Source organism: Typopeltis vanoorti, chromosome 2 (assembly GCF_054136105.1).
Source record: "Typopeltis vanoorti isolate ZY-2024b chromosome 2, IOZ_Tvanoo_1.0, whole genome shotgun sequence".
NCBI classification, from domain to species: Eukaryota; Metazoa; Arthropoda; class Arachnida; order Uropygi; family Thelyphonidae; genus Typopeltis; species Typopeltis vanoorti.
Genome location: NC_143550.1, coordinates 62,604,931 through 62,630,501, shown reverse-complemented (window position 1 = coordinate 62,630,501; position 25,571 = coordinate 62,604,931). Strand labels below are relative to the sequence as shown.

The window sequence follows — 25,571 nt, the reverse complement described above, 5'->3', positions numbered from 1 at the left end:
TTGCTATCACAGTCTTGGCACCTCCTTTATGCAAAGGAACTATTTTGGCCTTCCACTCCTGTGGGACTTTACCATCTCTGGTAAAGTCCCACAATACCAATACCAATACCTTTGCACATTTTCATAATACACAAAATGATATCTCACATCCATATTTGCACTGAGATTCTTCAATATCCTAAGTACTCCCAATTCATCAACCTCTACTTATCCCTTAATTCCTGTCACATCTATCACAGTAGTATCATCACTAGGATAATAGACCTTTGCAAAGTAGTCACTCAATAACTCAATTCTCTTGTCAATTCTCACCTTGCTACCATCAGGACTCATTAAAATTATCCTTCCATAGTAATTCTTCCTTTTACTTGCCACATAGGAAACAAACTCTTTGGGATATCCTTTGGCCTGCTCAGCTAATTTCGTCTGACATTTTGCCTTCTTTATCATGTTAATCACCTTTTTTGCATAAGCACTGTACTGCTCGTGAGATTTCTAATCACCTTTCTCCTTTTATGTACCCTCCACAACTTTTTTCCCCCTTTTTTCACAGTTTCTGCTTAATGATATTACCCATCTGTCCAGCTCCTACCTGATTTATCCCCTTGACCTTCAGTATACAATCTGATATTGCTTCCTTCAGATACCCCTTAACTATCTCCCATGCACTGCTCACATCCTTCCCTTGCAGAATCTTATCTCATTGCACTGCTTCAAGCTGCCTTCTAAGCCCATCATAATCACCTGTCCAGTAGCTCCACACATACTTCTTCCACACACCCCCCTTCTTGAGTGAAAATTCCATATTCCACAACCTCCCAAGTCAAGACTGTATGATTAACTTCCCTAAGAGTAAATGTTGCCAACTTGGTTATGGGCAGATCTTCTAGCCTTAGAACCAGATCCAGCACTGCCATACTCCAAATTTCCTTCATAACATGCTGTTTCACATAACTGTCTCTAAGTAGTGTATAAATTCCATTTCCTCTCTGCTTATGATCTTTCCTCCTTCCAATCTGTCTCTGTCATTGAAGTCCCATCCCCCAAAATAATTACTCGACCTGTACTCATTATACTAATTTGCTGATGCATGTCTTCCACATCATTCCTTGCTGTGGAAGACATGCATCTGGTCTACAACAGCAACCAACTTTATACTTTGTCCTATTGGCCTCTATCTTGCAACAGATTGGCTCAAATTAAATGCCAGATGTAGATGGCAATTCATTCACTTAAAGCTTATAACTTTTGGCAAGGCTGCACTAACCAATGCCAAAAACTCCTTCTTGTTCTTTACTCTTCAAGCATTATACATAAACTGTAGCATCTTAGGCCCCAACCACCTTTACATCTTCTATTGACTACCATTTCGTTTTGTCACATGAAAGACTAGATATTGCATTTTTTTTTTAAAATTTAAATCAATTCTCGCATTTACTTGCCTCATGGCTGCATGCACACATTCAATTTGATCCACCCTGATAACTTCAATTTTCCTGACTTCGTTCTTCCATATTTTTAGTGAACAAAAGTTTTCTGTAGACATCTAACTCTGAATCCATTTAATTTGTCAGAAATATGTCTCTCTGTGTTCATCAAATTCAGTCTATAGGTCTACAAACTCCACACCACTCCTTCTGCACAACCTCTGTATGGATTCATATGTGATCAGCACTCCTTCTCAACTTTCCTCTACATAGTGTGTCAGTAGACGTACAATCTTCAGCCTCTTGCTCTTTTGTTTTTGCTTCTTCCAACAACTCTTAACTCTTTCATATCTTCCCTCATATAATATTTTTCACCTTTCAAGTAATCAGTATTAGCTAAAACAATCAAACCATACCTTTTTGCATCCTGAGAGCTTCGCTAATATTAATTTTTGCACCGGGGAAATAAGATTTAGTCATGTCTCATTAAGTACTCCTCTTATCACAAAATCAATTAAAATTTTTCTACATATCCTCTTTCTCTCATTTATTCATACATTCTTTTCCTTGCCTCATAATCCTTGATTTTATCTCTTCTCATCTTCTGACATTTCTGCAGTCTTGTCAGGAGTAATTAAATCTTGCAAGTTACATGGTGAATGTATCTCTCACACAGTATACCGGCATTTCCAAATTTTTCCTATGATGGAACACTTCGCAAATAATGAAATTTTTAACGGAACACCTTGGTTAAAGATGCAGCATTTAAAACCATTCCAGGCTCATGTTAATATTAATTTTGATAATTTTCACAGAACACAATTTGGGAAACCCTGCACTATACCAAACATAATTAACTTAATTCTGCATATTCAAATCACTCAACAAAGATATCTTGGCCACTGTTGTTCTACTACTGGTCCATTCCAACAATATCTACTTTAATACAAATATACAAGTTTTTTTTCATAAATCTAAACAACTCAATCTATCATGCACTCATAAAATTACAATTAACTTAATTTAGCCTCCACTATTGCTCTCCGTAGTTTAGCATCATTAGTAAACAACTATTTATTCTCACTAAAATCATTTGATGACTTTAAATTTTTCAGGAAATGACAATGTATACTAAAATATTAATTAAAACACTTTAATCAATACCTTCCAATATTTCGGCAATGTTACATTCCATCTTCTGGGAACATAAAACTATGATATGTGCATGCAGGCACTAACAACAAGCAAATGAGGCTGAAGAAGGCAACTGACGTTGGTCCTAGAGTCCTAAAGGTGCCCCCTAGCAGGCTAAGTTGGGTTGTCTTGATTGTTGAGCTGATGTTCTAAGAATGCAAGCTTCCCAAATTTGTTGAGATTTGGGAAGTTTTTTTTAGAGCTGAGGCCGATTCCAGGAAGAATCTTTTATATTTATATTTGGCAGCACAGAATATGGTGTAGTAAAGTGGCTTTCTTCCAGCGTATTCTGTAGTGGGTATCTAATGCATAGTCCACAAGTCCTGAGTGGCTGTATTGGTGAAACCAAATGTAGTCTTTATGTTCGGATATCCTGATATTAGCTGTCCTGTCTGTTTGGCCATAGTAGGACAGTTTACAGATGCAAGGGACCTGATATAGCCCAGGTAGGTCTAGGGGAAATGACTGGTCTTTGATAGAGTGAATAAGGGATACCAATTTCTTATGTGGTTTGTAACAAATAGTCAGGTCATATTTTTTTAGGATTTTTGTTAGCTTTTCAGACGTGCCCCAGATATATGGAATATTTGGTGATAGATATATGGTGACATATTTCATGTAATCTCTGTTAAGAGGGGGGGAAGTTGTGATTAACTGATTTTAATATTTTTGGAGGGTTGTAGCCATTGGCTAAGAAGGTGTTAAGGATATGGTTTAGTTTGGTAGTTAGGGCATTGTTGTCTGAGCAGATTAATTTAGGATTTTTATAATCCCATATTGTTGTGGGGGGGGGGGGCGATTGCTGGTGAATGTATCTACCTGTATGGGTCGGTTTCCTGTAAACAGAGAAAGCCAAGGACCCATCAGGCTGGCATGTAATCAGAGTATCTAGAAAAGAGAGAGACTGTTGTTGTTTTCTTTTTTCAAGGTGAACTGTATTCTGGGATGGTGAATGTATAAGTGTGTTAGGAAGTTCTGGAGTGTCTAAGCCATGTGGCCAAAGAGCGAACACATCATTCACGTAGTGTATCCAGACAGTAGGTTTTTGTGGGGCTGAGTTTAAGACTTTTTCTTCAAAAGTCTCGATAAAGAAGTTTGCCAGGGGTGGAGAGAAAGTGGAGAACCATGGCTGTACCCCCTATCTGTTTGTAGAATTTTGCTTGCCAAACGAAATGGTCTGAGTTCATGGTGAACTGAAATAGGGCTGAGATATCGGGAGGAAATTTGGCTTGGATGAGATCTAAGGTATCTTTGAGTGGGACATTTGTGAATAAGGAGGAGACACCAAAACTGACCATTATGTCAGTGGGTTGGAGTGAGAGGTTCTCTATACTGGCTTTTAAAGTGGGTTGAGTTTTTAATGTGTGATAGTGTGTTGCCAGTATAATGTGTGAGTACTTTGGCTAAACATTTGGCTAATTTGTAGTGGGGGAATCAATGCAATCCACAAGGGGACGTAATGGCACATTCTGCTTATGGATTTTTGGTAGTCCATATATTTGGGAGAGGGTCTAGAGCTGAAAGATTTTAGTCTGCTAGTCATTCCTCAAGCCAAGAAATCACCTTCTTAAGGAGCCTTTGGAGTGGTCTGATTTGGGAGCTGGTGGGATCATATTCAATGAGGAGGTAGATAGAATGCTCTAACAGTAAAGTTGAAAGCTTACCTGTGTAGTCTGTTTGGTTGAGAACCACAGTGGCATTTCTCTCATCTGCTTTGGTGATTACTATTTTGCTGTTGTTCTTCATTTCTTCTAGAGCTTTTAGTTCTTCTTTAGATAGGTTGGTTTTAGTTTTGTTTTTGTTTAGGTTTTAGTCAATTAAAGTTTTTTAATTAATATTTTAGTATACATTGTCATTTCCTGAAAAATTTAAAGTCATGTGTTACCAACATATAAGTTTATCTACAAGAAATAAAATCATTTGATGTAGAAAGTGAACAGCAGTCACCCAAATACAGAGCCCTGTGTCAGACCACAAGTCACTTGGCTTCTCTTTGTTTGATGTCTCAAATAATCAACTCCATTGTAATCATATCAATTATCTATCTCAACGGTCACTTTACCATAAAAAATTGAATAAATTACTAAACAAAACTTCCCTCCTATCCACTCATTCCTAAATTTTCCCCTTAACCAATCTCTTTGATATCTGTCCAGACCTTCGAGAAAGAAAATTTGCAGATGATGTGTAAGATGCAGTTTTAGGCCATTTTGCAGACAAAAGTACAGACTATTTTTTCAAGGACACATAGAAATGTTAATTCAAAGATATGAAAAGTGTGTTGAAGTAAAGGGAGATTATGTTGAAAAGTGACATGGTTGTTTTCTTTCTTTCACCTCTTAAAGTTAGTCAGGTCAGAAACTTGTGGAACCCTCATATGTCCTTTGGCTTGGGATGTAGTTCAATCTCATTGAGAATGAACTTACAATTTCAGAAAATGCCAACTTAAGTCTGGTAAACATCAAATTATAACTTGTTAATTCATTACACTAATTCTGTTATTTTCTACTGCACATGTGTTTTATTCCAGAAGTTATATGGCATTAGGTACTATTGAAAAGCTTTTAATTTTATGAAAAGTCATATTCCAGAACTGAGCTTCATATGGAGCTGATAGAGTTTTTATCCTTGAAAACTTGGTTTTTACCCATACAAGACACCAAAAGGACACACAGAATTAAACACAATACACATCTCATGGCCTTAGTTCCTTAATGTAATATTAAACAACATCTGTTTTTTAAAATACAATACCTTTCACTTAGCAATGCTGGAGTATCATCCCATTAAATTAAGTCTATTTAAATATGTTTATAGAGACACACCACAATAATTACACTCCTTTAAAATATATCTGGTAGTTAATTTTTGATAGCTGGAAATTATGACACACTTAGGAAAATATTATCTTTGGTTCCATGGTATCAGTTACTTATGGGAAAGATATCAACAGTGCATGGGAAGATTGAAAAGATGCTTAAATGCTGCATATCTGAATGTGCCCCTAGAGTTCAAAGAACAAATAGAATGGGAGTAAAACTGATGTGCAATCTCATTAAACAATATTCAATTAGTCCTTGACATCCTGGAGGTCTAATAATAATAATAATAATAAGTATGGACTGTAAAATGTCATCCATGCACAATTACTCCAGCCATCCATTACCTATGAAATGCCATATTTAAAACTTTTTGTATTAAATATTTATGAATATATTATATATTTTTATATCAAATAGATTCTGTACTATTATATAACAACATTTAGTAGATATTTTAATATAGTACTGTAAAGGATAATTATACTTAACCTGCAATTTACCTGAGAACTTACTGTATAACTCACTAATCGAATTTCAAGTGGATACATTTCCAGAACACAAGAAACGTAGCTGGCTTTTTGAGCAGCAAAGTGAGATACCTATATGATAAGCAAGATAATACAATAATACATAATTTCCTTAAGTTTTTTTTTTTTTTTTAATAGTGAATAAATATATGAAATCATTATTTTTAGCAAAAAAGACATAAAATAGAATTCATAAAGTGGTGATAGTAAAGATTAGCAAATTCTGAAGCTAATGAACTAATGCTATAAGTTTTATAAGATCAGCTTATAGAAAAAAAACTTACAATTTACTGTTACATCAATTCATAATATCTTATGTACAGAGCTTATAAATGTTTATTTTATCTATTAATTTAACTGATGAAAGAACATGTATAACACATTAGTACTATGGGTGGGTTAAGAGAGATATTCTGAGGCTATTGTTCGTGGTATTTCTCAAACCGCTTCAGGTCTCCAAGTAAGTAGAGGGTTGAGTGTATAATGTGATGAACTCTTCACCACATTATGCATAAGAATACCTATACGAATTGCCAATATTTCATTCTTGATCACCTAGAGCAGTGGTTCTGTTTTTTTTTGAACATTAGTGACTTTTTTAAAAAAATTACAGCAGTCCTCTTTTTTATTTATTTATTTTTTCTTTCTAGCATATGATTAAAAATATTATCCCTCCACTGGAAATAACAATGAAAATACCAATATTTGAATGTAGAAATTGATAAGTGGCAAAACAGTGATGTAGGATGGTTCTAAGTATATTCAGTGGCATAAATTCGTGTTTTATCTTTTTACAAAGTGTTCAGATATCTTCATATTCGATATTTAAAAAAACCTTGTGGCATCTTAATATGAGCATGGCAGCACTTTGGCTGGGAACCACTGACCTAGAGTATCAAGAAGGTCCAACAACAGCGAAATACTAACATTGAAAAAAAAAAAAAAAAAATATATATATATATATATATATATATATATATATATATGTGTGTGTGTGTGTGTGTGTGTGTGTGAAATACTGATCGTAGTGATTACACAGAGCTCAGCCTAAGTATAATGGTCAGGAGAAACTAAACCTCATGTGTACTTTATCATTATTATTATGTGACACCTCCAAGGAGTTCAAAGACTCATCGAGGGAGAGTGTGCCAACAGCATCAAACGATTGATCCCTTCCAACTACTAACTGCACTCAAACTTGCTTAACTTTTTTTGTGAGCCATTAGTAGCAGAGGCTCTATCAATCGACCAAACTTTGCTGATAGTTTGTCAGTAGTTTGATTCATAATTCTGGGCATATCTCTCAGTAGAAAAACATTAAATACCAACACTTGACCCAAGAAATTATATTCTTTCTACAGATGTTGCTTTTTTGTTGCATTCTTTTAACCAACTGCTTCTTTTAATTATGTGATAATAAGAATGATACATCACACTTCCATGGAGTCTGAAGATTCATTTTATGAACTACAGTTGACCCTTGAATAATGCAGAAGTTAGGAGCACCGACCCCTCCCTTGTGTTGTCCAAAAAATCCATGTATAACTTTAGATTTCCCAAAAACTACTAATAGCCTAATGTTGACTGGAAGCCTTACCAATAACATAAACAGTCAATTAACAACACATATTTTGTATGGTATGTATGTATGTATGTATGTATTAAACACTATATTCTTCAATAAAATAAACTAGATAAAAGAAAATGTTATTATAGAAAATCATAAGGAAGTGAAAATACATCTACAGTACTGTATTTATCGATACCGTAAGTTTACGTTGTATGTTTATTGTTATATTTTGCAAGATGAATCATATGTCTGTCAGTACCTACATCAATATTGTCTTATATGATACAAAACACTAGATGTTATATGTATTACTAATACTAGACATCAAAAATGAAAAGATATTACCGTATTTACTCAAAAAAACTCGCCCTCACATATAATTCACACCCCTGATTTTCATTTATGAAAAAAAAAAAGAAATTAAAAAGTTTCACATATACCTCGCACACACACAAAAAAAGTCTAAACACGTTCACGTCAGGGTGATAGTAACTCGCTTGCTGTGGTAAACAACACACCCTCCCCAACAGCCACAATACTGCAGACATAAGAAAAACAAGTGGTTTCCTTGCATCACTGAATAAGATACAGAAACATTTGCAGTCTGTGCAATATATTTGTCAATAAATAGTGCAATTAGAGACAACTGAGATAAAAACGACACTAACTAATGAGTCACATGTCCCCTCCCACAGAAGCTATGTTGCATAGACTTTAACAAACCCATATGTTGTACTGCCAAACACAGTAACTAAAAGCAATTGTCCTAACATTTGTCCAAATGTGTCCAACTTCAAATAAAATTCTACTGCCGAAATGATACTAACATGGTGTATAATGTGTGTGTGTGAGTCTGCCTGCCAGCTTGACGTGAAACGGCATGCAAACAAGTAGCAATAAAATTCAACCAAAAGGTTGAAACTTTTTTTCAGTTGAGCCCACCCTTGCAACATGGAAGTGGTACTCTAACAGTAATGAGGAGTCCCGTTGGAACGATAAACAGACAAAACACCACCCCGACGTGAATGTGTTAAAACGACAAAATATACTTACGAAACTTGTATAGAGTGGATGGTGGCCAGCGGCTATAACCTGACTCCAATTTTTTTTTTTTAAAAACCCAGCATCTCTAATGCCCTGGATGGGAGAGAAGATGATGCTATTTGGGTAGATGACTTTGATAATGCACACAAGGAAACCACTCTCAAGGCTGGAAGTAGCGATAGCGAATAGGAGATTCTTGGTAAGTCATACCCATTTTAATTTTTTTTCCCTGAAAAACTTTAGTTTTCGAGTAGATATGTTAATTAGTACAGGCCCTAGAAGTCACCACCAGACTGCCCATCCCTCTTCTCAGCATCTCAGCTCCAATTAGAATAATGGTAGGTGGAATTGGAACACATCGGCACAATTCATTTCATCAAGCAGAATATGATGGAAGGGATTCAGGAATGTGCCTCCCTTCATAGATCTAAACTATGAGAACTCTACAAGGAGACTGATTTCTAGCTATCCCGCATCAGGACATACAGTACGATAACTTCATTTGTGAATTCGATCTCGAAATAGACATTGAAAGAAAGTGAAGAAAAGAAACTTCAAAATCAGTCTTTGCTCAGAAGACAAACCTTCAGACACCTTTTACAACAGGTGGTTTACAAAATATCAAGAGAAAAGAACCATCATCAGTATTAATGAAGGCAGTGAAGACAAGATCACGACATGACAACTTAAATCTTTCTGAAGGCTACAATCTACCAAGATAACAGTACACTCCCCCCCCCAATGACTACTCCCTCTTGTAACACTGCTACCTTCACACCACACATCCAAGCAGGACTAGACCGATCTATTGCTGCAGCTGAAGTCATGCCAGATTATAAGCAATGCCACACTGAAAAAGCACCTGAGCCAGACAGATTATAGACAAAGTTCTATTGAAAGGCATGGGATTACATTCTGCCCATTATTGTGGCACTATTTTAATACCTCCCTCTCACACTGAAAATGTGCCGAGTGAGATTCTGGAGTGCCATACCATCTTCAATCCTAAAAATACAGAGATTTCACCCTCATTAAAAACTGGAGGCCTATCAGCTTATCCAACATGGACTACAAGATTGTTACTAAGGTGTTAATTAACCACCATAGTTTGTAATGAGGTATGTTACACAGAGCACATAAGCCTACGGTGTTCCAAGTTGTTCAATAAAATTCAACCTGTTCTTAAGAACTCCAAATCATAAACATTAAATGTCATCAAATGGCACTGCTTTCCATTGATCTGAATGGAGCTTTTGACAGTAGCTATATTCCTTTTTATTTAACCTCCTCAGGAAAGTTGGAGTGAATGATGGCATCATCTCTGTAATACAGGGAGCCTATAACAACAGCTTCACCCACCTTCAGATAAATGGAACATTGTTAGACCCCATCAATATCCAACTTAGTAGCCTTCTTTCTGCAGTCATCCTTGATTCGTTACTTCAGGAAATCAAAATCACATGTGCTGTGATTTTGATCAGTAAACATCAGCTACAACAGTTACTTCCATCAGGTACTGATCACAAATGTCAAGGACAATAAAACCTTTCTGTAGGTAGTTTTTATTATTGAGACCACATTGCAATATAAAGAGTGTTAAAAATAAACAAGTAAAAAACCAGACAAGTTGCGTACGTCATAAGACTTACATCATCAGGGTGATTGTACGTAAAAGTTTTACACAACTAAAGCTTATTGTCAATTAATTACACATATTAAATGTTTAACTTCATAACTGTTATACACATATAACTTCACAACTGTTAAACAAATTGATACACCAGAATACAAATGATATATTCATTACTGTATGCATGTTGGAACATTGCTAATTGTCACGTTCTGTGGTTCATGCATACTATATCCTAGGTCCATGGCAGTTAACTTTTTGATGAAAGCAGAACACCTGATGTAAAATCAAGCCTTAATTTTTATTGTATTGTGTAGGGATCCTAAGCATTTGTGCAGCTTCTTTAAATTTTCTTGTGAAACAGTTATTATCAATATATAACATTTTTGTTTATTGCTAGAGTACTTGATGGCCAGTAGTGGTTGTGTGGAATGCTTAACCTGATTTGTGCTTCCTTCTTTTTTCGACATCTTTTACATGTTCAGACATGCAGTTCTCTACCAACCTTCCTGTCTGGCTTACATAGCAAATGCCACAAGAGCAATGAATCTCATAGATGACTGCTTTTTTTTTCATGGGGTGATGTGGTAGTTTTGGTGGATATAGGAATCTTAATATTTTTTGTAAAGGCAAAAAAGTCACTTTAATGTTGTACTCGCAGAGCAACATAGCCACTTTGTCTGTGACATTTTTGATGTAGGGCAGTGTAATTGCATTCTTGAAATCTTTTTTAAGTAAAGGAGTTGCAGGAGCTATATTAAGAATTTTGCTGATCACCTTGGGTTCAAAACCATTAAGTGTGAGGTTCTGTGTCAGGTAGTGTAATTCTTCATTTCTTTTAATTGGTGTGCTTGATATATTGTATGCCCTATCTCATAAAGTTTTAATTATGCCCATCTTTGCAATGGATAGTGGTGTGAAGTGACATTTAAAAATCTTCCCGTTTGTGGTAGGTTTTCTGTATATGGAGAAGGATAACAATTTTTCCTCTTCCTTTACTTCGAAAAGGATATCAAGGAAAGATAATTTTTTGTGCTTTCTAGTTCAATAGTGAATTTTATGTTGGGATGCAAGTTGTTTAGATAATCTTCGAAAGCAATCAGCTCATCCACTGTTCCTGACCAAATAACGAAAATATCATCGACATAACACAGCCAAACTTTTGGTCTTTTCTATAGGTTTTTAATAGATTTGTTTCAAAATTTTACATAAAAAGGTTGGCTATTCTTGGGACCAATGGATGTTTTGATGATATAGATGTTTTTAATTCTTCTGGCAATTAGGTAACTTTTCGATCAACTCATTTTGATCATGTAATCTCCTTTTTTACCTTTACAAAAAACATCAAGATTCCTACATCCACCAAAACTGCAACATCACCCTCATGAAAAAACCAGGCATCTATGAGATTCAATGCTCTTGTGATATTAGCTATGTAGGCCAGACAGGAAGGGCAGGAGAGATCCACATGTCTAAACATGTAAAAGACGTCGAAAAAAGAAGGGAGCATAAATCAGGTTTAGCATTGCACATAACCACTACTGGCCATCAAGTACTCAGGCAACAAACAAAATTGTTGTATATTGATAATAACTGTTTTATAAGAAAATTTAACGAAGCCGCACAAATGCTAAGGATCCTTACACAGTGCAATGAAAATCAAGGCTTGATTTTACATCAAGTGTGGTCTGCTTTCATCAAAAATTTAACTGCCACAGACATAGGATATAGCATGCGTGAATCACAGAACATGACAACAACTAGCAATGTTTCAACATGCATAGAAACAAATATATCATTTGCATTCTGATTTACCAATTTGTTTAACAGTTGTGAAGTTATAAAAAAACATCTAATATAATTAATCGACAATAAGCTTTTGTTGTTTAAACCTTTTATGTAACATTACCCCTGACGATGTAAGTCTTACGACACACGAAACTTGTCAGGTTTTTTAATAGTTTATTTTTAATAAATCCTTTATATTACAACGTAGTCTCAATACTGAAAAATACCTACAGAACTGCTTAACACACACAGAAACCTATGTCTACAATAAAACCTTTCTTTCTGCATTCATCGGTGATTCTTTACTTCAGGAAATCAAGATCACGTGTGCTGTCACGGAATTCAGCTACTGCCTACAACAAAGGAATCCAAAGTAATAGCCTACATAGATGACGTGGTTGGCACCCTTAGGGACTGTGATCCCATTAACAGCTTGTTTAAAATCATAAAGTAGTTTGAAGTATTCAGCTTAACAACTAATGCTGATAAAACTCAAATGAATCAAGAATGGAACTCATACAGTTTCATTTGGTTACATCCTCTTGGGGGCTAGTCCTTAATGAAGGGGATCTTAATGAAGATGGGGTTAGGGATCTTAGGGATCCCCTTTCAGTATATCAACTCCATATCAACAAATTAACAACCAAAAACTTTAAACAGATTCAAAAACTGGAAAGTCAGACAACTGTCAATTTCCTCAGGGATCACAGTCATCAGAACTATAGTTTGCTCATCCTACCAGTTTGTTATAAATATAATGGACATCTAAGAAGAGGAAGAGGACTTGTTGTACAGAAAACCTTTGAAATTTTTCTGACGAAATCTAAGCCAAGAAGTCGACTTAAACATACTTCAGCTTCCAGCAAAACTTGGATGTTTTGACCTCCCTACCTTAAAAGTGCAGCATTTTAGTAACATTGTTTTCCAAATAAAAAAGATACTACAGACTGACCAAACATGTAGCCATCTTCTCTGCTAAGTTTTAGGCTTTAAGTTTCTTCTGTTTGGGATCACTGACTATGAAGGATACAAAGTTAAAATTGTTCCAGAGCAGTATAACCAGCTTTGCCAGATTTTACAACAGCTACTTTCATCAGGTACTGACATCACAATGTCAGGGACAATAAAACCTGGTATGATCTTCTCTTCAACATTCTACATCCCAAACCAGATCTGGGAATGAAGAACATCTTGTTTGAAAACCTAAATTAAACACAGAAGATATCCAACAAGGAAAGATTTGGCATAGGCCTTCCAGTAAACGTCCATCTCTTCCACTTCACTTGAAGTGGAGATTTCACTTTAACTAAAATTCACAGTTTAACTTCTGTCACAATATATAAACAGTCAGTAATGTTTTCCTTGAGCATCCAATTTCCCAAAATATATGGAAAAGGCTATACAAAAGAAGTATTCTTCTCCTTACACAAGAACGGATCCTTTTTTTGAATTCATAGTTAATGAATACAAATATTCCAACTGAAAGGTTAAGAAAATATGCAAATTACATCATTATCATCATGCTAAATACAGCTATAGACCATATTAATCTCTTCCGGTCTCATTTTCAATTGGTTTATATTTCATTAATTGTTTAGGATATCAGATACAAATTGCATCAATCTTTCAAACATGCTGGATTTGTATCAGTCAGTATGGGAAAAAAAAACTAGGTGAGAGCAAATTTAAGATTGTAAGATGCAGAATACCCATTGTGTGTACTATGAAGAATGGAGCCACCAAGTTAGCCTTTTCCTATTGTAATAACATATGCCAGCTAACATCTTGGTTCCTTTTTAGCAAGCTAACATATTCCTCTCTCTCCCCCCCCCCATCCTCCCTTTTACCCTTCCTTTCTCCCTCCCCTTCCCTTTCACTATGACTAAGGGGCTCTCTTGCCTCTTTTATTTCAATAATTTTTTCATTGGTTTTTCCTGCTAGAGTTTTTTTCTCTTTGGTGCTTTTTTCATCACAATGGCAGCTTAAAATCTCTTGATGGATCTTCCTTGCTCCCTTGGACTTGGTAACTTTTTATTGTAATTTATGTGGTTGTGAAGGACAGACTGTGTGCCTCTCAAGTGCCTTTTTGCTGCAGCAGGGTGATGAAATCTCACACCTTCGTCTTGAGATTGCTTAGTCAATTCACAATCTACTTGCACTCACTTTTCATGAGGAAGAGAAAACCCATTTTAGTGGTTCTGATTATTCTGCAGGCTCATTCTTTTGAGACGAATTACTTTCTCTCTTGGCGCTTTTCAGCGCAGGATTTTTTCCATTCACTTGGTGTCACTGTAATAGAATGTTCAGAACTTGTTTGCTAGCACTAATTCCCCTTAATGCAAAATCCCTTTTGCTTGCCCTGACTCTCTGTTTAGTGTGGGATCTTTTGCAGAAAATCTTTAAGTGTGGGATTCAAATTTCATCTTTTGCTTCTTGCACTGTTCATCAATACAAAATTCTTTCCAGTACTAGTAGTGAGAAACTCAAGCTCACCACATGGATTTTTAAAAGTAATCAAAAATTCCTTTTGCCTTTTATTCAAATGCAGAGTTTAATTAAAGATGGTTCCCATTTTGCCTAGAGTAAGGATTCTCAAAATATAAATTCCTGGATGTAAAGAGCTGAGGCAAGTCACAAAAGTACTTAAAGAGATAGTTCGAGCTGAAAATATTTTCTCCTTCACCCTATGGCAAAAGTGGAGAGGTGAAACACATGGTCATAAAATGTATGACAAGTCAAAAAAAACGATAAGTTTAGCACCCATATAATAGTAAGTGAGGAAAAAATAAAAAGATTTCCAGTGGACTATTTAGAAAACAATAACAATATATTAGTACCAACATTCATTAAATTTGGCAAAGTCTCTACTGTTAAGAAGAATATATCCTTAGAAGATCCCAAATGGTATTAGGGAAAATTCACACTTACCATGAAAATTAAGACACCCATTCCAAACTTTGTGCATAGTGGATCCTCGTGAGTTCATGGTTAATCATCTGCATACAGGAACAGTGTTTACATTGTGGTTCCATGAAACATCTTGGAGGTAGTTGTCCAAAATCAAAATGCTTTAATTGTCTTGAGACTAGTCACATCTCAGATCAGCAAGAAAAAGAATGAAACAGTTCTGAATTACCTCTAATCCAATTAGAACATTTTCTGAATGAGAAGTTGCACTAAGAGAATCTACCAAAACACAACAACAAAAGCAACTGGAGTAACTATAGAACATTTCCCAGTGTTTCAAGCCCCAATTCATGCAGACATCACTTAGTAAAATTACAAAGATGGTGAGGAAGACCAGTCTCAAGTAGACACAGAAGCCATCCACATCCTCAATAACAGCATTGGATAAACCAGCAGTGACAGTAGAAAATAAGGCATAGTCACAAGGAGTGATGGATAAAAAGACAACCAAAAATGCAAACACAGTATATTCTAAACATAAAGAAGAAATATCAAAAAAAACAGAAGAGAAGCAGAAGAAGCTAAAATCCCAGAAGAGATTAAAATATGGAGAAGAATGTAGATCCCAGTATGAAGACTTATTAGATTCCACTGAAACCATGGATCTAAAAAAAAACCCATCACAGGAAAGATCAAAGACTACACAGAAAATCAGTTTAACAGTTACTTCTATAGGACAAAAAGAAATATAACTAATTTTAAAATAATAAATGAGAACCACAAATTCAAGGTAAAAAAATAACATCATATGCTCAAAACTGAAAAAAAAAAAAATCTTTAAGATGCTGGATATGTGGCTTCTCTTTTACATACAGAAGCCTTGATATAGTTGGTTAAAAACATTAGAAATAAAAGACCTAGCTCTGCATTAAAACGTGCAACCTCCTTTTAGTATTCCTACTTTGAATGTAAGTGGATTTGACAATCCAATGAAACAACAATTCATGTTCTTACAAGAAACTTATTTTTACAAATATAAAGACATTAAAATTTTTCAGACAGACAGCACTTCTCTCCTAATGGACTTTCAAAGTGAACACCAGGCTGTAATAGGGATTTTAATCCCCACCACGAGTATTTCATAATATTCAAAAAGATGCAGAAGGCCAAATACTTACATTAGACTGAAAAAATCAAACCTGCATCATCAGACTTATATGTGTGTGTATGCGCTCCAGCTAGATATACAAAAAGATCAAGATTTTTTCCGACCATACAGCCTTATCTATATAGTGCCCACAATATCATAGCTGCAGGAGAGTGGATTGAGGATCTGCAGTTAGGAAGCATAGGAGGAAACCCTAGATCAAAAATAATATGGTATTTTTACCTCAAAGAAGATTTAAACAGAGTCCAGCAAGCAGACATATGGCACATTAATAATCACAATATCCATGCCTACACATGCATAAAAATAAAAATAGAAATGTGTTGTTACATGGATAGGCAGATTTGCCAGCCTAGCTGGTCAAGTGGGTAGCATACCCACTCTCCAACCAATAGTTTGAATCCTGCCTTGGGCATGGATGTTTGTGATTGTCCTTAGGTGGGGGGATGAATATCATCGCCAAGTGTGAACCACTGTTCCACTTACTGGGGACCTAAAGTGGCTTGAAAAAGTTCCATGTTTGTTCTTAAGAGGAGGTTTTCCAGACTATGTAAAAATAAATTTTAAAAAATTACAAAAATATATATATAAAATGTATTAAAAATGACAAAAAAAATTCTTAACCCATTCATGGTAAAAATGTACTATAGTTTTATACTAACCTTTCATGAGTTGTAATAACACACAAAAAATAAATAAAAATAAATAAAAATAAAAAAAAAAGATAGAATTTACATCTCTGTCATTCCTTAATTACGCTGGCAAAGTAAGTCTTAATATCGTGTGGCAAATAAGAGGAAGAAAGACTATGGAAGATTAACCTTAATGAGTGATGACGGTCATGAGGAGACAGAAGTGGATAAAGTAGTCGAGTTACTGAGTGACCACTTTGCAAGGATATATCATCCTAGCAAGGTTACTGCTTTAACATATGTGACAAACAATAATGTGGGAACAGAGGTGTATGATTGAAGGTTCTTAGGATATTGTAGAATCTCAACATATACACAGCTGTGGGATTAGATGGAATATCAACTAGGGTTCTGCAAGAATGTGCAAGGGAACTGGCAATGCCTTTGAATAGGCTCTTTAATTTAAGTCTCAGCTTTGGAAGAGTTCCAAGGAAGTGGAAAGAGGAAAAAATAATTTCTCTGCATAAGGGAGGTTCTAAGACTGCAGATTCAAATTATAGACCAACCAATATCTCAGGTACTAGAAAAATTGATAAAAAATAGAATTCAAGAATGGGTAGATAAAAATATGATACTGTATGAGGGTCAATGGCTTTTTGAAGGGTTAGTCATGCCTTGGTAATTTACTAACTTTTTGTAATAACAGCTGAGTTGGATAAAGGAAATGGCTACACAATGATTTTGATGGATTTTGCAAAGGCATCTGACAGAATACCACATGGAACTCTGTTATGCAAATTAGAATAAATGGGGATGGATATGACACTAGTTGAATGGTTAAGAGGGTGGCTGCTGGACAGATATCAAAAAGGGATATATACGGAGAGGTAGAATCGAGGCAAAAACAGGTGACTAGGGTTTGCCACAAGGTTCAGTCCTGAGACCATTACTGTTTAATTTGTACATAAATGATATAGAGGATTCAGAGGTTAGTAATCAAGATGGTAGGTGGCCTGTGGAATGTTCCCTATGAAGATAGATTGAAGATGTGTGGATTGCAGAAGTTCATTGATAGGATGAAAAGAGGGAATATGATAGAAACATTTAAGTAGGTTCAAGGGTTTTATAAGACAGATTCAAGGGAAATGTTTCAGCACTTGGCTAGAGGATCAGAACAAGGATTCATCTCTGGAAATTGAATAAAGATGTGGTTAGTAGGGTGTAAGGACTAGATTTTTTGCTTGGAGAGTTGTGAATGAGCGGAATGGGTTGCCAGAGTCAGTTGTGAGTGCTTTGTCTTAATGGGTTTAACGAGAGGCATGATAGATTGTGTAAATAGACTGGGTCTCCCGTAAAGGCGTAGGGCTCCATGGAGGTGCCCATATAATAATAATAATAAGTAAAAAATCAATAGCAGGCTAAAATCCCCATCATGCTTGAATGCTCTTGGCTAATTTTTTATCAATATTTTCTAACAAACTTAAAGATTTTTGTAATGAGTCAAAAAATGTTGCCTACAACTCAGATAAATGAGCCCGATTCAAAACAGTTAAAAAAGAAAACAAGATTGAATGGGGGAAATAGAATGTGAATATTCAAATAGGGTAAAGCTCAGGGACTTTGTATAAGGAAAGGAGCTGGTTTATGGTCAATCAGTGCAATGGCATAGAGTACTGGCATCATCAGGAACATCAATTGAGACATGGGAGAGAGAGAGATGAAAAGTAAATAGAAGAAAAAGAATACAAAATACGAACTTACCAGAGATTAGAAAACATCCCATTAACCACATTTTACAATAAGGAATTTGCAAAACATCAAGAAAAAATAACTATCACTAAAATCCGTGTGAATGGAGAAAATAAACTGACAACAGAAATTATACTAAAGTCATTCCAAAACTACAGGATATTTCAAAAGGGTGCATACAAATTTACAGGAGAACAAAGAATAACTCAGAAGATGTACCAAAGCTGAGTAAGTGTCATAATGTACTCAAGTTAAGCATCTATTTTTGGTCACATAACTTTATTACCAAATGACAACACTATATGTTGTGATACATTACACCATTTGAAAATGGCAACTTTCGATGGTACAGAGTGAGCACATTGTGTGTGTGTTTTGGTTTGAGAAAACAAAGTTTGCAACACAAGTTCAGAGGAATTTCTGCATGCAATACAGCAAAGAAACTCTTGGTAGATGCACAATTTACATTGGCACAAGAATTTTCTGGAAACAGGCTGATCTGTTTCCAGGCCGTGTGCTGTTGTAGAAGAAGCTCCGGAAAGTTTCCAGAGAAGCCCTGAAAAATCAACCAGAAAGGTGTCTCATCAAATTAGAATTCCACATATGACTGTGTGGGATGTTTTACGACAGCATCTGCATTTAAGGCCCTACAAATTTACCCTCGTACAAATTTACCCTCATTTGAAGAAAGATGATAAGAAGATATACCATGATTTCTGTACAGTAGAATAGAACAAAATGAGAACTTTTTGAACACAATCATTTTCAGTGATGAGTGCACTTTTCACATAAGTGGGCAAGTAAAACTGCAGAATTTGAGGAAGTGAAAATCCACACACCATCATAGCACTTGTTTTTGGCACGCCAAAGGCTAACATTTTTTGTGCCATAAGCAAGAAAGTGTATGAACTTTTCTTTTTTTCAGAGTCTACCATTAATGGTGGTATGCATCCGAACATGCTACAAGGGTACCTAATACCACAACTGGATGATGATGACCACAATGGATACTTCGTTTCCAGAAAGACGGAGCACCTCACCTGACAGACATAAGGTATGTCAGGTAATGAGAAGGTGCTCCGTCTTGCTGGAAAGGCAAGATGGAGCACCTGCACAGAGGGTAGAGGGGCACCTGTAGCATGGCCACTGCATTCTCCCGACCTTACGCTGTTAGATTTTTTTTTTGTGGGGCTTTGCAGAATATCAAGTATTTGTACCACCATTACCAGCCAATTTTAATGAGCTGCATTCCAGAATTACTGCCACTATTGCTGAAGTTATGCCAGTTATGTGTGGCAGGAAATTGATTGCAGATGGGACATCTGCAGAATTACTGGAGGCAGTCACACTGAACTTTAACTGTGTTGAAACTTCAAATGTTACACTACATTTGCATAGTAATAAAAATTGTCCACCTATCGCTATTTAACTTTTATTGTCATTCAAAGTTGTATAGCCACTTTGGAAACACCATGTATTACTTACTTATTTACTTACTGTCCTCTTCTGTCGGGGACGGTTGAGTCTTCCATGTTTCCACAACAACTTCCAGGAGTCTCGGTTTCTTGCATGGCTGGTGAGCTGTCTATATGTTTGTAATCCAGAGTTGACCTTTATTGTTGTTATCCATTTAGTTCTTGGTCTTTCTTTTTTTTCTTTTATTCTTGCATACAGAGCAAGGTTGGGTAGTTTTTTGATGGCATTCTCATTTTGATGGCTGACATGTCCGTACTGAAGTTGTCTTCTTTTGATCTTTTCGATTAATGTTTCTGTATATTTTAAGTCTTGTCTTACAGTTTCATTTGTTTTCTTTTCTGTCCATTTTGTTTTATTTATTTTTCTGAGACATTTCTTGAAAGCCTCCAGTTTTCATATCTCTGTCTTCTTGAGTGTCCAAGTTTCTGAAGCATATAGCACAGTGGGTATTATAATTGCATTATATAATTTTATTTAGAGGTTTGGAGATTTTATTATTTTTCCAGATTTTACCTAGCTTATTAAATGATGACCATGCAGTCGATATTCTATGTTTAATAGTGGTCATGGTATATAGGTGTTCTGTTATTACTGTTGCTAAATAGTTGAATTGTTTTACCTGTTTAATTGTTGATCCATTCAGGGAGAAGTTTAGTTTTTCTTCATTTTTTCAATTATCAAGATTTTTGTTTTGTCTGTATTCATGGTCATGCTGTATTCTTTAGCTATATTGTTTACTTTGGTTATTAGGTTCACCATTTTTTTCTTTTGTGTCTGCTATCATTACAATGTAATCTATGTATTTTATGTTATTAAGGTTATAACCATTTAGGTTGACCCCCTTTTTCTCCTCCCAAGGCTTGGTTAACCATATCCTCTGTGGTAGATGCTAAAAAGGTATGGGGAGATGGGACATCCTTGGGCTACTCCTTTACTGATGTTTATTTTATCTGTTGTTATACTATTGAATTTAATTATTGCTTCTGAGACTATAATATTTTTCTAAGAAGTTTAGGGTATCTTCATCGATTTGTTTCTGTTTTAATATTCTTAATAACATTACTATGCTTATTGAGTCGAATGCCTGTAGGTTTTAAAACCTATAAAACAGTAATAGATATTTTTGTTGTTTCCCAGTATAATTCTGCTAGTCTTTGTATTATGAAGATCTGATCGAATGTGGAGCGATTCTTTCTGAAGCCTGCCTGTTCTTCACTAAGAATGATTTCATATGTGCTCTTTATTCTGTTCTGTAAGATTCTTGTAAATATTTTGCAAGCATGACTGAATAATGTGATTGGTCTGTAGTTTTTACAATTTTTCTTATCACCTTTCTTGTAAATTGGTATGATAATTCCTGTTCTCCAATCTTCTGGTTGGGGGGGGGGGGGGTGGGGGGGGGGGGGGGTGGGGGGGGGGGGGGGTGGGGGGGGGGGGGGGTGGGGGGGGGGGGGGGTGGGGGGGGGGGGGGGTGGGGGGGGGGGGGGGTGGGGGGGGGGGGGGGTGGGGGGGGGGGGGGGTGGGGGGGGGGGGGGGTGGGGGGGGGGGGGGGTGGGGGGGGGGGGGGGTGGGGGGGGGGGGGGGTGGGGGGGGGGGGGGGTGGGGGGGGGGGGGGGTGGGGGGGGGGGGGGGTGGGGGGGGGGGGGGGTGGGGGGGGGGGGGGGTGGGGGGGGGGGGGGGTGGGGGGGGGGGGGGGTGGGGGGGGGGGGGGGTGGGGGGGGGGGGGGGTGGGGGGGGGGGGGGGTGGGGGGGGGGGGGGGTGGGGGGGGGGGGGGGTGGGGGGGGGGGGGGGTGGGGGGGGGGGGGGGTGGGGGGGGGGGGGGGTGGGGGGGGGGGGGGGTGGGGGGGGGGGGGGGTGGGGGGGGGGGGGGGTGGGGGGTCAGGATCAGATCTTCACTTCACGACAAATAGTTGAGAAATCATGGGAATATAACAAAGATCTGTATTTAACACGTTCGCTGCCACGCTACTTTGGCATGATCTGTTCCCCTACGCCGAGCAGTTTTCCTTCTTCAAGGTCAGTACGATAATCTCGTTACCGGAGGTAAACGTCCTACGAGTATACTCGTAGTTGGCTTGTACAGAGCATATACGTTCTATGGGAATACACAGTTTTGAAGCTAGCCCCACAAGCCAAGCATTTTCACTTCTTCAAGGTCACTACAATAATCTCGTTCCCGGCGGTAAGCGTCCTACGAGTATACTCGTAGCTGGCTTGTGAAGCAGGTTTACCCACTACGAGTATACTCGTAGTTGGCAGCGAACGTGTTAAGTTTTGTAGATCTGGAAAAGGCATATGACAAGGTGCCAAGAGAGAAGCTATTCCAAATGCTACAGTTATATGGTGTCGATGGGGCATTATATCAAGCAATACTTAGTCTTTATTTGAGTTGTAAGTCAGCAGTTAGAATTGAAGGAAGTACAGGAAGATGGTTTAATGTTAAATCTGGTGTCAGACAAGGATGTACATTATCCCCCTCTCTTATTCATTATCTATATGGATCACATTATGAAGGAAAGTGGTATTAAACATGATATCAAAATTGGAAATGTTAATCTCAGCTCTTTGTCTTAGGCAGATGATGTTATACTTCTAAATAAATCTGCTACAAGTCTGCAAGATTCCCTGACTAAATTGAATAGCTGTTGTAATAGATATGGTATGAAGGTCAGCATTAAAAAGACAAAGACAATGAAAATAGGCAGAAACATTGAAAATATCAACTGCATTATGAATGGAGAACCTATAGAAGAAGTAAAACATTTTAGCTACTTAGGCACGATTTTTAGTAAAGATAGTAAATTAAATATGGAAATAGATAACAGAATCAATAAAGCTGGTATGGTAGGAAGTCAACTGAATAAATTCATATGGAATAAGAGAGAAATTAGTCGGAACACTAAATTAGCTGTATACAAGACAGTGTTTAAATCAATTTTAACTTATGGATCTGAGAGATGGGTCAGAAGTTGACCACTTGACCAAAGACTAGAGACCGCAGATATGAGAGTCCTGAGAAAGGTTAGAGGCATGAACAGATGGCATCAATGACAATATCATATTAAAAACGAGGATATTAGGAAAGATCTTGACATTGTCAGCATCCAGGAATGCATTAGCAGAACTAATCTCAGGTGGTATGGTCACTTAAACAGAATGGGCGAGGAAAGATTAGCAAACAAGTGTTCTACGCCAGGTTGGCAGAAAAAAGACCCAGAGGAAGACCAAGATATAGGTGGAATGATACAGTAAAAAGTGCTTAGAAGATGGAAATATAAGACCTGATAATATTGGAGTCTTGACATAAATTTAATAGACTGATTTGGAGGAAAATTGTAGATAGGAAGTTAGTAATGATGTAAATGTTTCATGTAGTACTATCATATCCTACACCCCTTGAGGGTGTATATCAGAAATATGATGATGATGATGAATTTAAAGTTCAAAGGTTACATAGCAAAAATTGCAACTACAACTTAGAGGATAATTAATTCAATAATAAAATTAGATTGGGATATATTTGCCGAACATTTTAATAACAAATTAAGCTGACTAGTTTTGTCAGCTTAATTCTAGGCATGAAATCAGGTCAAGAAAGAAGCATAAATGAGTACTAAATGTTATACAAATTCAAAAAATTCAAAAGACGCGTTACATCAAATGCATCAAGCATGTGCGATATCAGACATTGTTATTCTGTAATTTGCAGCGAAGTTGAATTCTGGTGTCATAAGTGATCTTATGAGGGTCTTCCATATGTCAGCAAGGATTATCCCTTGGTTCCACTTGAGGCTGCCTTTGCTTCTTTGAAGTTTTGGTTACGAAAGTGTTCCTCTAAATATGGCATAGAACTTTTGTTCCATTCAATGTTGTGATTGGTATTCGAGAAATGAAGGGCTAACCCGGAATTATCTTTTCTGGTATTATTAACATCTCCAATGTGTTGTATTTTTCTTATTTCCAAACTTCTGGAAGTTTGTCCTACGTAATTTGAACCACATGAACAAGGGATGTTGTAAATGCCAGGCTGTTTGAAGAAAGCCTTGTTATCTTTTGGTATTCATAACAAGTTGTGGACTGTCTTAAATGGTTTGAAAGTTACTCTTAGTTCATATGGTTTGAGAAATGTTGCAATCTTCTGTGAAACTCCCAGCCTAAGGAATGGCAATGGAAGATTTGTATTGAGTTCCTTTGGATTGCTGTTGGGAGGGGTTGGACAAAAGTATCTTTTGAATTAAATTTTTTAGATAGCTGTTGTCTTTCATGGTTTCTTATATGTGAGTTAATTCATCCTTGAGAGTTTTCTCTTCTGTTATGATGCGAGAAGCTCTATTTTTGAGCCTATGTATGATACTCAACTTTTGAGATATATGGTGTGAAGAAAAAGTGCAGGTACTGGCCAGTGTGAGTCGGTTTGCAGTAAACTATTAGGTTGATATGTCCATCTATTAATAATTAGAAGATATGTTTATATTTATTTAGAGGTGTTTATATAGAAGATATTATCATAATATTAATCCTACCGGCTATGCCATTATTTAAATGTAGGATTTATAATTATTTGATATAGCCTGTCTATAGAGATGATCTCTGTTCAACAATTATTTTTTTTATTATTTCCGAGTGTACGTATATATTATTATATGCACAAAGGTTCACTCTGATTGGTGCAGTGACCTTAACTCCTTCTTTCAGAATCCAAATAATCACTGACTCAAAACCAAAATACAAAACAAACACATTTAATATAACAAAAACAATATATATATATATACACTTCAAACAAATATTACAAAACTAGCTACAAATTTAATTGGATCCAAGGCCTTTTTATAAAATAAACTTACACTTAAGACTAGACTAAACACTTTGTTTGCACAATGACAAATGTTCGTAGTCAGTTTCTCTCTCTGTCAAGGCCATTTTCCGAAGATATATGACCTTATTCTTCATTTTCACAGGATTCTTTTTCTTCACTCTTGTAACACACAATTCTTCCTAACTCAATTCTGTCTCTTTTTAGTAGAAATAATAGTTAGACCTGGTGTCCTTAATACAGATGAAACTTCCTAATCAGAGTTTTTTCGAACATTCCTTTAGAACATAAATAGAAATTTCTTCTTTTATTCACTAATGGACAGTCTTAACTCTTCCACTTTAAAAAAATTCACAGTTCTACGATTCCCTTTTTGGAATCTACTATAAATCTTCCAATTAGCGTTTCCTCCAATATTTCTTTTAAAACACCTATAGCATATTTCCCTTTTATTTATCAATACTTATTCCACTTTAAACTTCATACTTCCATGATTCCCTTTTCGGAATATACTTTTAATTTTCCTCCGAATGTCACATAAAAAAACTAAATGTCCCCCCGAATCTAAATGTCTGCCAGCCTGTGTTCTAATTTCTTTCGAACGCTATCTTGTTTACTCTCTCATTGCATCAATACCGAACTTGTTAGCTGTCAATCACACATCAAACTTCTCGGTGAGCATGCGCACTCCGTGAAAGTGGCAAGCAAGAAACAAAATACAATGGCTGACACGGTGTCTCCATTAGCGACAAGAGAATGTCTTCATAAAACACAACTTTTGATAATTTTAAACTACAATAAAATTCCTGTAAGTAATACA

At 36.4% G+C, this 25,571-nt stretch overlaps 1 protein-coding gene across 3 annotated transcripts in view; it reads right to left on the bottom strand.

Moving 5' to 3' along the window:
• LOC150109088 (uncharacterized) overlaps positions 1-25,571 on the bottom strand; it is a 418,260-nt gene that overhangs the window by 99,039 nt on the left and 293,650 nt on the right. For all 3 annotated transcript variants that reach the window (XM_090405584.1, XM_090405600.1, XM_090405591.1), the window contains one exon: positions 5,944-6,042. In XM_090405584.1, coding sequence (XP_090261710.1) covers positions 5,944-6,042 — 99 coding nt within the window. The remainder of the gene's footprint in view (positions 1-5,943; positions 6,043-25,571) is intronic.